Source organism: Synchiropus splendidus, chromosome 15 (genome assembly GCF_027744825.2).
Source record: "Synchiropus splendidus isolate RoL2022-P1 chromosome 15, RoL_Sspl_1.0, whole genome shotgun sequence".
Classification (NCBI taxonomy): Eukaryota; Metazoa; Chordata; class Actinopteri; order Syngnathiformes; family Callionymidae; genus Synchiropus; species Synchiropus splendidus.
The window spans coordinates 4,650,510-4,663,595 of NC_071348.1; the positions used below are offsets into that span (position 1 = coordinate 4,650,510).

The 13,086-nt window shown below is 48.7% G+C and overlaps 1 protein-coding gene across 4 annotated transcripts in view; it reads left to right on the top strand.

Annotated features, from left to right (window-relative positions):
- The window catches only part of grb10b (growth factor receptor-bound protein 10b), a 46,410-nt gene extending 33,504 nt beyond the window's left edge, over positions 1–12,906 (top strand). For 2 of the 4 annotated variants that reach the window (XM_053843937.1, XM_053843938.1), the window contains exons 6-17: positions 4,232–4,388; positions 6,805–6,920; positions 7,844–7,918; positions 8,866–9,003; positions 9,072–9,182; positions 9,278–9,376; positions 9,443–9,520; positions 9,591–9,707; positions 9,772–9,838; positions 9,907–9,994; positions 10,420–10,513; positions 10,925–12,906. In XM_053843937.1, the coding sequence (XP_053699912.1) occupies positions 4,232–4,388; positions 6,805–6,920; positions 7,844–7,918; positions 8,866–9,003; positions 9,072–9,182; positions 9,278–9,376; positions 9,443–9,520; positions 9,591–9,707; positions 9,772–9,838; positions 9,907–9,994; positions 10,420–10,513; positions 10,925–11,071 (1,287 nt within the window). In that variant the 3' untranslated portion in view covers positions 11,072–12,906. Of the gene's footprint in view, positions 1–2,469; positions 3,836–4,231; positions 4,389–6,804; positions 6,921–7,843; positions 7,919–8,865; positions 9,004–9,071; positions 9,183–9,277; positions 9,377–9,442; positions 9,521–9,590; positions 9,708–9,771; positions 9,839–9,906; positions 9,995–10,419; positions 10,514–10,924 lie in introns of those variants that run through there. The other 2 variants (XM_053843940.1, XM_053843939.1) reach the window with 2 other exon arrangements.
- Positions 12,907–13,086: the final 180 nt, after the last annotated feature.

Sequence of the window (13,086 nt, forward strand, 5' to 3'; positions counted from 1 at the left end):
GTAGAAAACAGAAATGCTTGTGATCTGATGAAAAATGTGCCTTTGATGCTGACAGAACGTTGACCTTTGATGCCGTTGGCGTGTGAATAGATGCTTTGACTACGAGTGACTACGGACAGCTGTTCGCTTGACTCCGTCTCTGTGATTTATTCCAGAGATGTCATGTTTATTGTCGTCTTGCCTCACCCAGTTCCTGTCCCATGAATGAAGAAACGTGTCGGCCATGTTTAACGCCGACAAACGTGAGCGTTGTCAATCTGGTGGTGGATTTCGACTCTGTGTCTTCTTCAGGAACTTCAATCTGATGTAAAGGCGCGTAACGTGTATGCAACACCGACGGAACTATTTTTAGCGCGGCAGCCGATTCTCGCCGCACAGAGGTGCATGTGAGCGGCTGCACACACCAAAGCATGTTCTCATCATGCATCTGGCTGCTTTGTGTCCCGTCTTGGTTTCACGCAAGATTATGTTTCTGTGGATACTGACTCGCATGTGCTCATGATATGCACAGCAGCAGCGAGCCAATGGTAGACTTCAGCGACACGTGTGTTTCTTTAGGTGCGTGTCGCCCGGAGCTGCAGCCCTCGGGGGGGGTTACGTCACAGCAAGTTATCAGACCCCAGTCATCACAGAGAGACCCGGCCCGGCCCAAAAGGCCCTCGCTTTCTTTCATGGCTTTCAATTTCCACTTTCATTTCTGTGTGGAGCAGATTTGTGGAAAGGCTAGGGGTGAGGTAACGCCGACAAAATCCGCTTCCTCGTGACCAACGATTGGTATATAATTATTATTTTCCCAAAGAATAGAGCCCTGGAGATCATGAGGTGAAGTGGTCGCCTGCTAGTTACCAGGTTGTGCACTCGATTTTGCTGTGTTGTTCTTTCAAATGGGTTTAGCTTTGCTGAGGTGGACAGTCAGATTTCAAGACAGTGGCACTAATGTGGGCGGACAGCGTGACTGACAGAAAGAAACCAACAAAGAAAAATACCCATTGAATTCATGAAGACGGAATTTGTATTGGCTAAAATACATGATAAATCTACTCACTTCACCTTCAGTGACGGTCGTAAAATGAGTAAATGTATGATAAATACTGCTGGAGGAGAAAAGAACCATTCTGAAATCGTAAAAAATTCACTGGAAAAAAGAAGTACAATGTAATCTACAAGAAAAAAGCCTCTAATAACCACAACTATTCTAAATATAAAGCGTTCTGGAAACGTACCACTGTTTCTCAGAGTGAATCGGCTGTTAATCTAATCCAGACTTTGGGGTTTAGTTGGAGGTTGAGGACCAGCTCACATCATTTTAAATCCGTCATGTGACTTTTCATCACTGGTCACATTGCTAATACCGTCTTACCAGACTGCAATCGCAGTGGAAACTTTGATCTATAAATTGTAGTTGAATTTCAGAGTTGAAGCCTACGCGGCTGATTAACCTGCGCTAAAATAACCAGAACAAATTTGCGTAACATTTTCTGCAAATAGCATGCTATATTTGCTCTAAATATATTCAAATAAAATTTGAATATAAATTTAATATTTGACTTTGAGACAGTGCCCTCATGGTGTTACCTGCTCGTGACATCAACTATGAGTCGTGAAGTACTCCTGGTGCTGTAGTTGTTTGCGGTGGAGTTGGTGAGCTAGCAGGAATGCGGCGTTCAGAATCGTTCGAGGGCAGGAAGTGAGTCAAGATGAAGGACGGTGAGTGAATCCCACACTCCCAAGTGAGTCCTGGTGACTCAAGAGGTTAGACAGAATGGAACTGGTGTACAGCAGAACTACATGAACTCAAGCGCACACATGCTACACATGTTAATGCTAATGCTCTCTTCAGTGGGGCCCAAACATGTGTTTGGTTTTATGTAGCTTGATGCTAACAAAAACGGCTGCTGCACAAAGTTAAAAAACACTAAGAAAGATTACCAAGTTTCTCTGGTCCTGCAACTTATACTCAGGTGTGTGACTTGTTCATAATTTCACGTTCTTAAACTGACCGGCGCGAGCTGTGATGCGTGACCCGTCCCTGATGATTGAGAAGGTCGTGCTGTAAGCTAGAACTCTCGCGCGATTGAGCCTCATAGCAACAGGAAATGGAAATAGTTGACGGAAAAACGAAATGTCAAGAATCCTTCCTTTGTTTCCTTGTTTCTCGGTCGGCCTGCTTCCCTCAACTCTCCGCTCGACTTCATGTCGGGAGCGCTGATGTTTTACGGCAGGACCTGCGTGGTGTTAACGCTTCATGCAAGAGATATTTTAAAATAAAATGTGACTTGTAGTGCAGTTTTTTCTTCATGATGTTATTTTCCCACTTATTATTCCCGCTCCTAAATCTAGACATCTGATTGGCTGCTTAGCGACCTCACCTGGACTGGTTCTGTGTGTCATAAAAGGCGGGTTAGCGTGTCAGCGTAGTGTTGCGTGTCTGGCTGAGATTTGCATATTAAAAGCGCTGAATAAAGTGCATCTGTACATGGCAATAACGGCGGTTGCATCAGCTGCCTCTGATTCAACACGTTTGGCAGCCAAGACGCAGCCTTTTTTGGGGCTTTCCCTTCTGGCTAGCTGAGAGTGACAGACACGAGGGCGTGTTGCTGTGCGAGTGCGCGTCTCTGCGGCGGTGAGTGGGCGTTCCGGGGAGACAGCTGTAGAGGCTGGACGTGTGGTTCACAGTGGGAAGCATTCATGCTACACATTCTGCTGCAGTGTGTCATCCCCAGGTCTCGCGCCCACTTTCCTCTGCCGGTCCCTCTCGCTGTGACATGCGTGCACACATACGTGCACTCATTCCGGCTCTCACACACACTCCTCTTTCTCTCCCTCCCCTCCCCCCACCGCTCCCTCCCCGACGGTTCCCACTACATTCATTAAGTTGTATCTGGTTGACGGCTCCGAGTCCTTCCTGCTGCCTTGTGCGCTGACACACATCCTCACTCCCACCTCGATTACCTGTCGAATAATCGGACGACCGCCTTTCCCAGACGGGCGTGTCGGCGCTTTTGTCCGCCTGATGCCATATTAAATATCGAAGTTAAAGGGAGGGGTGCTGTGTGCGTGCAAAAGTCTCCCGTTTTTTTTTGTTCTTGAGGGAGAAGGAATGTTGGCACGAAGCTCTCCAGCAGGGGAGGAGAAGGTCGGAGTGCTGGAGTGCAGCTCCAGGTTTGTTTCATTTCATTTGCTGTGTAATGAGTCTGGTTTCTGCTGCGAGAGGCAGAGAGATCTGAATGAGTTCAAAGTGAAGCCACGGGGCGGGAGGAAGGGAGGGAGAGAGGACAAGAAGCTGGGGAAGAGAAAAGTGTCACCAACTTCTTTTCCCAGTCAGGAAGGGAGAGAAGCAGGAAGAGGTCTGCAAAAGTTCTGTGGATGACTGTGCGTCTGTGTGTGTGTGTGTGTGTGTGTGTGGGAATGATTACATCAGCCTGCTGGAGCCGTGTGATTGGCTGCTGAGTGTGTGGTTTGATTCAGAGCCTGTGGCTGAGGCTGTTACCCTTTGTGAAGGGGGAGAGAGAGAGAGAGAGGGAGGGAGGGAGGGAGGGAGAGAAAGAAAGATAGTTGTCAGACTCGACCGGCACTGGAAGCTCTGTACAGTACCTGCTCACATCTGAGCCTTTCTCTCTGCGCTGAAGCTCACCGCGCTCCTTTTTTTTTCGGCTGTTTGGTGGGAGCCAGTGGCCCGGACAGACGGGGCAGGGTCTCCAGAGTAGGTGACAGGTAGCACAACTGTCGCAGCTTGCTGAGAGACAGGCTGTCGTGTGTCGGCGTGTATGAGCCAAGGCTCCCTCCGAAAATGCCTTCGTGTTCCCCGGACTGCTGCCTACTGCGCTCCGTGGAGGTAAGGTCGCTCCTTCTCAGCCTCGGGTCTCGCACCGGGCGGCTGGGATGCCGGCCCACGCGTTTCGGGCTGACTGAATGGATGTGAATTGATTTCCTCCTGACCGCTCCGGATGGCTGAGAGACCTTTTGGGCCTGACTTGTGCCAAGTGTGACGTTATCTTTCTGAATATCGACGCAATGCTTCCTCTCGCTGCTGTTTGTGTCTTGGATCTTCACATCTGTGTGATCTGACTGCAGCGTGTGCTAGCATTTGCTATGGCACAACACTTAGATTATAACCACCACACAGAACTGGCGACTCGGTGTGCGACGCGGCGGTCAGATGTCTTGCAATGGTGACTGTCGACGTGCTCGCCGGCTGCGTCCGTCATTTTAACGCGACTCTCTCCGTCAGATTGTGAAGATCTTCAGTGAAGACGGGATGGGCAAAGTGGTGGAGATCCCAGCAGACATGACGGCGAGAGACCTCTGCCAGCTCCTGGTCTATAAAAGCCATTGTGTGGACGACAACAGTTGGGCACTTGTTGAGCACCACCCGCTGCTGGGGCTAGGTAAGTGGCAACACACGAATTCCCCCAGCCTGTCAGGTGAGCGGTCTCCTGCAGGCTCGCGCGTCCGCGCGCACACACAGGCATGTCGCCGGCGTTCCCACGCAGGCCAGCGTGATGGCAAACACACTCTATGTCATGTGCACGCAAAGACTTGTCATCACTCAAATGCACAGCGAAGCTGCGTGTGTAGACAGTGGCTGTACACCTAGGAACAGCGAGTAAACACGACTCCACGAACGACACTGGAACTATAAGAATGACACGCACAATAATAACACCGTGTTCTGCTTGTGAAGAACTCAAATATCAAGCGTCTCCTCTGTTCAAACCATGACCTGCGTGTTGATCGATGAGCACTTTCTCAGTGGTTGTTTGGGGTGAGCATCAGCTTGTTTATCGACGTGACATACCATTACTGTCCCTTTGATCCTTAATGTTTATATCGATTCATCACTGGATTTTTTTCAGTTCAGGTTACTTTTCTACTGGTTGAGGTGTCATTTGTCTTTACTTGAATTCTTCCACATGAAACCTAAATCCCTTTCATTTTTTTTCCCACAAACTTCACATATTTATCATGGGAAATGATGAAAGAGAAAAGTCCTTTTGGCTGATGTCAGGTGTCGATTTTCAACTCAAACGTATAGAGGATTGAAATCAGGTCAACTGAGTAACTATTTGTAAAGTGCCGGCCGAGAAGATTCAGATCAAACAGTTGTGTGGACTTTGGTGGCAAACTTGGTACTTTCCCGCATGTTCCCGTCACCAGTTTCAGTTTTGCTTGACTGTAAAGTTCATGGTTGGAGGGTTGCATCATTCCTCATACGTCCTGAGTCACATCCTCCTCCGTTATTCCTGGGAAGAGGTCACATGACCACAGCAGAGTCGCCGGCTTCTATATTGGAGTGTGAGAGTCTTCCGTGGCGCTGTTAGCCGCGAAGCTCACTCATCCAGCTTTCCAAAGTATGTAGGTTAAATATATTGATTCGCCCTCGAGCAAACAGAGTGGTGCGCTTTCTAACACAGCACCCATGAAGTCGCTTTCAATCCCACGACAGCGCCAGCTTTAATGTGCAAGTCGCTCGAGTCGATGCGCAAAGCCGTTCCTAGTCTCTGGTCAAGACTGCCGCGAAGGTTACAAGTGGAATGCTCCCTCGGGTCCTTTTTGTTTTTGGAGCCTGGAATGGTTTGCTGGAACCAAGATGGCCGCCGCAGACGTGACAGACTCCCTGCACCATGTGACACACTCATGTGACGCGTTTAAAGCGGCTCTATTCACTGGAACGTGCCCCAAAGCTGCGTGCTAGTGTTTCACCGTTTCACCGTCCGTCATGATCCGATTACGCTTCTCAGCGGTGCTGCCCAACTCCTTCACAAGGGTTTGTTTGGGATGACATCATGTTTGGCTGTGAGCTGAACCAGAACACACACCTCACAGACACGGGCTGATACCAAGTCCAGGCAGCTTCAGATGAGCGCAGGTGGGGTGCCGTGCACTTGAAGTGTGAAGCAACTCTGTGGCTCTGCTTTCCTGCATCAAACTGAAGGCCAGGGGGCCAAATGGGGCCCACCAAGTCATTTATTGTGGCCAATAATAAATGACTTTTTTTTTGACATAGAAAACAAACCGATACTGACCATTTCCTTGAGGTAAACTTTGTGATAACTGCAAGTCTTGGACCCTTGGTTAATCTTCTGAGCCGGACCCGCCCCAATTCAGTCTCCCCGGACTCTTTGTGTCACCGTCTCACACAGTATTATCCTCATGTGCGACGAGTGACTCACTCAGATGGGATGAAGTAATCTCCATCTCCCTCTGAGCCATTCAAGGAGGGAGCCAATGGGAGGCCAGCATCCGGTCACATGCTCGCCAAACGTTTAGCAACGTCTCCTCCAGCCGATTGTTGGAGATGATGGTTGAGGAACTGAGTGGGACTGAGGTTGGTGTCAGAGTCGAGTGTGGCTGGGTCACATGACTGGTGGGTGGGTAACTGTAACGTCCCACCTTGCAAGGCGGTCCGGGTCATTTTCGGGTGCAGTTTGGTGGCAAACATTGTGTGTTGCGCTGGACAATGTTGTGGAACTGTACATACATGTGTGCTTGTCCTGTGTCACTTTTCAGTGAGGTGATGCTGAGGGAAGGAATCTGTCGATCATCTGAAGAGTCGACTGTTACCTAACTTTACATTCACGTGTTGCGGTGACCTCATGGTGACTCAGCCCTCGGTTTGTTCAGAAGACGTTGCTCCCGACACGAGACTCTTTGTTTGGTTCCTGACGGTTGAAGTTATTTGTTTGAGGAGTAACGTTGAAGAGTGTGTCGTCACGGTGACTCACCATGGTGTGACTCGCCTGACGGTCGACGTTCATTTGACTCTGACTGTTTTGGTTGAGTGTGTCTGCTCCGTGTGTCCAGAGCGCTGCCTGGAGGACCATGAGCTGGTGCTGCAGGTCCAGACCTCCATGAACAGCGACAGCAGATTCCTCTTCAGGAAGAACTATGCCAAATATGAATTCTTCAGAAACCCCCTGGTAATGTTTTTCTCCTCCGTGTCGTGTCACTCCCGACTCGCTCTGAACCTGAAGGTTGTTAAAATACCAGACCGGCGCTTGTTAATGTCGTCGGGGTTCTCAGCAGTTACAGAGGAGCTTCAGGGTGGAAGCACAGGATCGAGTCACGTCAGAGTTGAACCTGACGACAGTCCCAGTCAGTCAGGACAGAGCGTAGACATTAATGTGAGACACTGTCAAAACCATCGAGACTAAAATGTCACTCATGTTCTGCTCAGCATTTAGGTGAAGAACGTAGAAAACACTAATCTGACTGTTTCAGATCAGATTTTCAGAAGTGTTCTCAGCGGCGTGTGCTTCTCACTGCTTTGTTTTAATGTCACTGTGAAAGTGACAAGACAGAAAGACAAATCAGACTCTAGACCCTGTGTTGAGGACAGATGAAACATGACGCAATAAAATATTAATAATGACATCATTTGGGGGGGGCAAATGTTTACAAAACATAAAATGAGAAAAATAATACTGTCCTAATTTATTTGGTCAAGCATTTGAGTTAAAAAACCAAAACTTATAAAAACTAAAAAGATGAAGGGTTTTTTTTTCTAAAATATCTTGCATAATTCAGTTCAGAAATAAACACCAAGATGATTTTTAATGATCATATAAATTATTTCTAACATAAATACCAACTGTATAATGACGCAAAATTTATGTGTGCGTCGTTTTAATTTTTTTGTTCAATACTGTATTTAAAAAAATAAACGTTTTTGAATCAAACATTAAAAAAAAGGTAATAATATCTATGTATACATAATACGATCAAGATGAGAAGGAATATCTATATGGGATGTTAACTGAAATGTCAGATATTCATGTGAAAGACATGAATTCAACATGTGTGGAAGGATTCGGCGTGTCTGAAACTGTCGTGTCTCTGGCAGACATTTTTCCCCGAGCACATGGTGGCGTGGTGTCAGGAAACCAACCGTACCATTCTTCCGTCGCAGCTGCTGCAGGTGAGTGAGTGTTCCTCGGAACGAGCGCCGGGCAAACATGGTTGATCTCTGACCCTCAGACAGTACGTCTAGTTGGAGCCTGAAGTAATAACTGCTGTTGATCCTCTGCTGACACACCACTGTCTCAGCTGACGCCGCCTGTGATGGATGGAATTAGACAGTCAGGACCAGAACATACTTCCACACATACCTTCTTCATGTTGCTATTGTGTGAACTCCTTACTGGACTGAAACCACTTCAGATCCATCAGCAGCTCCAGGAAAAGTTGGTTTTAATCACATTGCATTGAGTCGGGAAAAAAAACGGTAGCCTTTTCAAATCCAGGTTTTGGGAATGGAAAAATAAGTTAAAAAAAAAGTTTTTCTCATTATACTGAGTAACAAAATGTTGATATGTGATAGTTATTATTTAAATTATCTGTCATTGTGTTACTGTTAAAAAGCAGGAAAATCAACGTTTTATAGAAGAGATGCAGAATATGAAAAGGAAGCTGCTGCCGAAGGGGTTTCAGGAAAAAAAAAATTTAATGTGAAAATTAAGATAAGATTCTAACAGAAAAGTTGTCATCATGAGACAAAAAAGTGGAGGTTTATAGATGCTAGAGAGGCAACATTGCTCAACGTGTTTTTAACCCCTCACTGGACCTTCCCGCTGCACTGAACATAGAGAAGGCTTGACGGAGATTCAACATGAAGCAAACGCAACAAGTTATTCCATCTGACGTCAGTGAGTTGGAAAACAAAACATTCTTGCTGGTTGTGTATCATTTCTACCAAACCGTGAATCTGTCGCAGGCCCGGCAGACGTCACTAAAGGGCCACATTTGGCCCCCGGGCCACACAGCTGCTCTGTTAACTGAACGCTAATTTGTGCTGACTCATCACTAGCTGAAGTCTGGAGCTGTGTTTCCGTGTGTTGAGCGCTGTGCGTCTCATGTCCTCCTCAGAACTTCCTGGCCACCAACAGCTGCCCTGAAATCCAGGGCCACCTGTACGTGAAGGAGGTGGGCCGCAAGTCCTGGAAGAAGGTCTACATGTTCCTGCGGCGCTCCGGACTCTACTGTTCCACCAAAGGGACGTCGAAGGTAACCCCACTAAAGGTTGTGTCGCCCGCTCGTCTCCTCTGACCTTACGACCCCCGGTCCTCACACAGGAGCCCCGACATCTGCAGTTGCTCGCCGACATCGAGGACAGCAACGTCTTCAGCGCCATCACAGGCAAGAAGCAGCACGGCGCGCCCACAGACTTCGCCTTCTGCATCAAGGTCAGCCTGTCCGTCGCTCGCTTCCACGTCCCAAAAATGCTGACTGATCCTTCAGTTCTGGAAAATGAAAGCGGCGGTGGGCTCTCTTCCTGCAGCCCAACAAGTGTCGGGGGGAGCTGAAGGACCTGAGGGTCCTGTGTGCCGAGGACGAGCAGAGCAGGACCTGCTGGATGACGGCGTTCAGACTCTTCAAGGTGCGTGACGACGGAGAACAGACACCTCATTACGTTCCGGGCTAAATTCTTCTGCTTCCTCTCCAGTTTGGGATTCTTCTGTACCAGAACTACAAGATTCCTCTGGAAAGAAAAACGCTGCTCTCACACTTCTCTGCTCCGGTGGTGAGGAAGACGACACTCGCCTCTCTAACCTCACTGCTGTGGCTTCACGGGCCTCTCTGTCTCCCTCTAGCGGAGCGTTTCTGAAAACTCACTAGTAGCGATGGACTTCTCAGGAAGAATAGGCCGAGTGATCGAGAACCCGGTGGAGGCCCAGAGCGCCGCCATGGAGGAGGGACACGCCTGGAGGGTGAGTCCACTTCCTGTGAGAACCAAGCGGACACCAATCCACTCACTCACTTGTTCTTGGTCAGAAGAGAACTCAGCGAATGAACGTGTTGGGCTCGCACAGTCCGCTCCACCACTCCTCGCTCAACTCAGGTGCGCCTCACACCAGTCACTCGCCCTCCAAGGTTTATCCGCTGAGAATGTCTCTCTTCCCTCCACAGTCATCCACCTAACTCAGCTGTGGTTTCATGGCAGAATAACCAGAGAAGAATCCCACCGCATCGTGCACCAGCAGGGTCAGGTGGACGGGTGAGTGGCCCCAGACTTGAGCCGCAGCAGCAGCAGCAGCTTCCTGAGGAGTGATAGTGTAGTAACAAGTCGTCTATTAGGAAGAGCATCAAACACATTTGATTCCCAAGAATAATCGTCTTGAAATTGCTCATTCAAAAGCCAAATGTTTCGACAATAAGTGAACAAGAGAGAACGTTCGATGGGAACTGTTAAACACAATATTGAAGAGAGTGAAAATAAGTCATGTCATTCACCAGTTGAAATGTAGATTTTTCTTCATCATTTGTGAAGTTTAAGATGACGGTCTGAAGCAGAGCTCCAGTTGTGATCTGTCCAACGTGCCATGGAAATTCATGTTGTAAATGTGTGGTGTCACGTCCCACTCACGTAGTGAGGGGATCACCAGGGTCGTGACTGGATGCCTCACCTGCTTCTCTTCTCAGGTTGTTCCTGCTCCGAGTCAGTCAGAGTAACCCCAAGGCCTTCGTGCTCACGTTGTGCCATCACCAGAAGATCAAACACTTCCAGATTTTACCGGTGAGTTTCTGCACCTGCGTCTCGGCCCGTGGCCGCGACCTCTCCGACCCCTGGAGAAGACAACAAGCCAAGCACACATCAGCTGAGCTAGTCATTCACAGCTTGTCACATCTTTTCCAACACAATTCCTACATGACCTCTGACCTCTTGATAAGTACAGCTAACACAGATTTGTTTCACTTCACAAGTGAGTGCGACTATATAGACGGCAGGTGGCGCCATGCCTCTCAGCTCTTATGGAATAGAATAGGCAGGGAAAAGGAGCGTTTACGCGCTCCCTCTAGTGTCCTGGAGGTGGAAGTGGCACGAGAGTTGCAGTCGTGTCTGTGATGAATGAAATGGCGCCATCTGCTGTCAGCTTCTCGTCCTGCTCGTTTCTCATCACACCGTCCCTCCCTCTCCTCCCCCCAGTGTGAAGAGGACGGCCAGATCTTCTTCAGCCTTGACGACGGCGCCACCAAATTCACTGACCTGATTCAGCTGGTGGAGTTCTACCAGCTCAACAGAGGAGTGTTGCCTTGTAAACTCAGACACCCGTGCACCGTGGTGGCCTTATGACACCCGCGGAGCCGCCCCGCCCTCGGCCCCCCGCCTGAAACAATCTTTCCTGAGAAGCTGGTGAAGCGGAGACTACTGAGCGGCTGCACAACAGACAGAGGAGCGAACACTGCCGCGTGTGAACCTGAGCGACGGTGGTGGCCAATAAGCTGGAGGCGGGACGATCAGCAGGAGCAGGAGCGGGGGCGCTTCCCTGTGGACCACTCTGCTCGTCTCGTCCAGAACCCCCTTCACACTCACGAGTTTTGCACTTAAAGTACGGCGAGACGTCAGGAGGCCTGGGGCTCCAGCCCGGGTCAGTCGTCCGGACGTTCTCACGAGTCCACATAAGCTACGTGAAGGTGCTCCACGCCACAGTGTTCACTTTCTACCCTTCAGTCGACGTCGTGTTGCTTCCTCCGAACCGTCGCCCCACCAGCTCTGATGCCAGTGTCGGAGGCCGTGGTTGGATTTCAGTATGAACCCACCGTGTTCTGGACCAGATGATTCACTTTTAAAACTAAAGTTGCCGTTAAATTGCTTCTTCCATCGGTTTTTAGTGTTCGACGTTGATAAAGGGTTGAGAGAATTCATTAACTGCAGAAAAACAAAGCCTCCTTTAAACTAACAGATTATTTTTAGGACTAAACTGAATGAAATTACTGGTAAATGAAAGGATGAAAAATGAAACTTCTTCATAAATAAGTCTGAAGTGAGGACAAGATCAACCGCTGTGGCTCAGAAGTGGCGTCACTTGAGCCGCAGGACGGCCACTGCTCTCCTCAACTCTCTCCCCCGGTGTCATACTTGGAACCAGCCACGGCCGTCTTTCATTGGTCCTGTTGAGCGGCAGCAGGCAGAGGCCCGGACCCCCTGTGCATGGTCACCGCTATTTATCTAAGATGATTTTAAAGTATTGTTTCAGCAAGAAATGTATTTATTTATCTGGATGTGACTGATTACTTGAAAAAAAATTCTTGTTTCGCTCGCGCTGTTTTTTTTTTTTTCCTTTCGTCCCGTTAAATCATGGGAGATTGTTCACGTGGCGGCGTGTGTTTCGACTGGGACACTTGTGATGTTTTGTGAGTGTTTCTCATTCCAATGGATGAGGAGTGGGGTTTCTCCACTTGGAAACGCTGCGTTCCTCCAGTGACGCACCAAAACCCTCGCCGTCTGAGATGCCTTGCCGTAGAAAATGTCTCCTTTTCATGCCTTGATTTTAGAGGTCACGTCTAGTTTGGATTTGGCGCGGCTGTAGCACCGCACCGGTGATTGAAGGTGTGTCACGGATACTAACACGGTGGGTGCGGCATCATGCACATTTTTCCTCCTTCGCTGCCGCTGAAAGTCGTCGTAAGCTGTTGAGAAGTCACTGAAGTCGCCCCCCCCGCCACCCACTCAGAACTAAACTTGAATGCTGGAGGGCGGCAGCGCGGCGTTCTGTCCAACCGAGTCGCGACCACGTGAAGATCTGAGGGTGGCCATGTTTGTACTCTTAGCAGAAATGAATGTAACTGGGCTGCTCAGGGTCGACGCGCAGGGCGACACCACGTTTCAGCTCAGTCATTCATCAGTTTTGGGGGCGTGAAAATGGAGTCGGACAGGTGACGGCGGTCGACGGACGGCGCAAAGTATCTATATATCAACTTCAGGGATCGCAAAAAAGAAAGCGGCCGCTCGTCTCTCTGTGTGAAGAGAGGGGGCGCTGTGTTCATGACGTGCTTTGCTCCGGTCTGTAAATAGTTGAACGGCTTATAAATATTAATGTAACCTTTTCAGGTATTTTTGTACAAATAAGGGACTGATATATTCTGTATATTGTAATTAGAATAAAACATTAATACATTGATATAAAATACATTTGTTTGTTTTTTTTTTGTTGTTGCTGTGTGTCTGGACATTGTGCCTGAGTTCAGGGAGGAAAACTTTAAAATAAGATCATTGAAATTGGGTTTACGCGCAGAGTCCATGTAAGGCTGGCCGTTTGTTTTGGATGGTTAGGTTCAGGGGCAGAGGCTGGGGAAAGGGTCATGGCA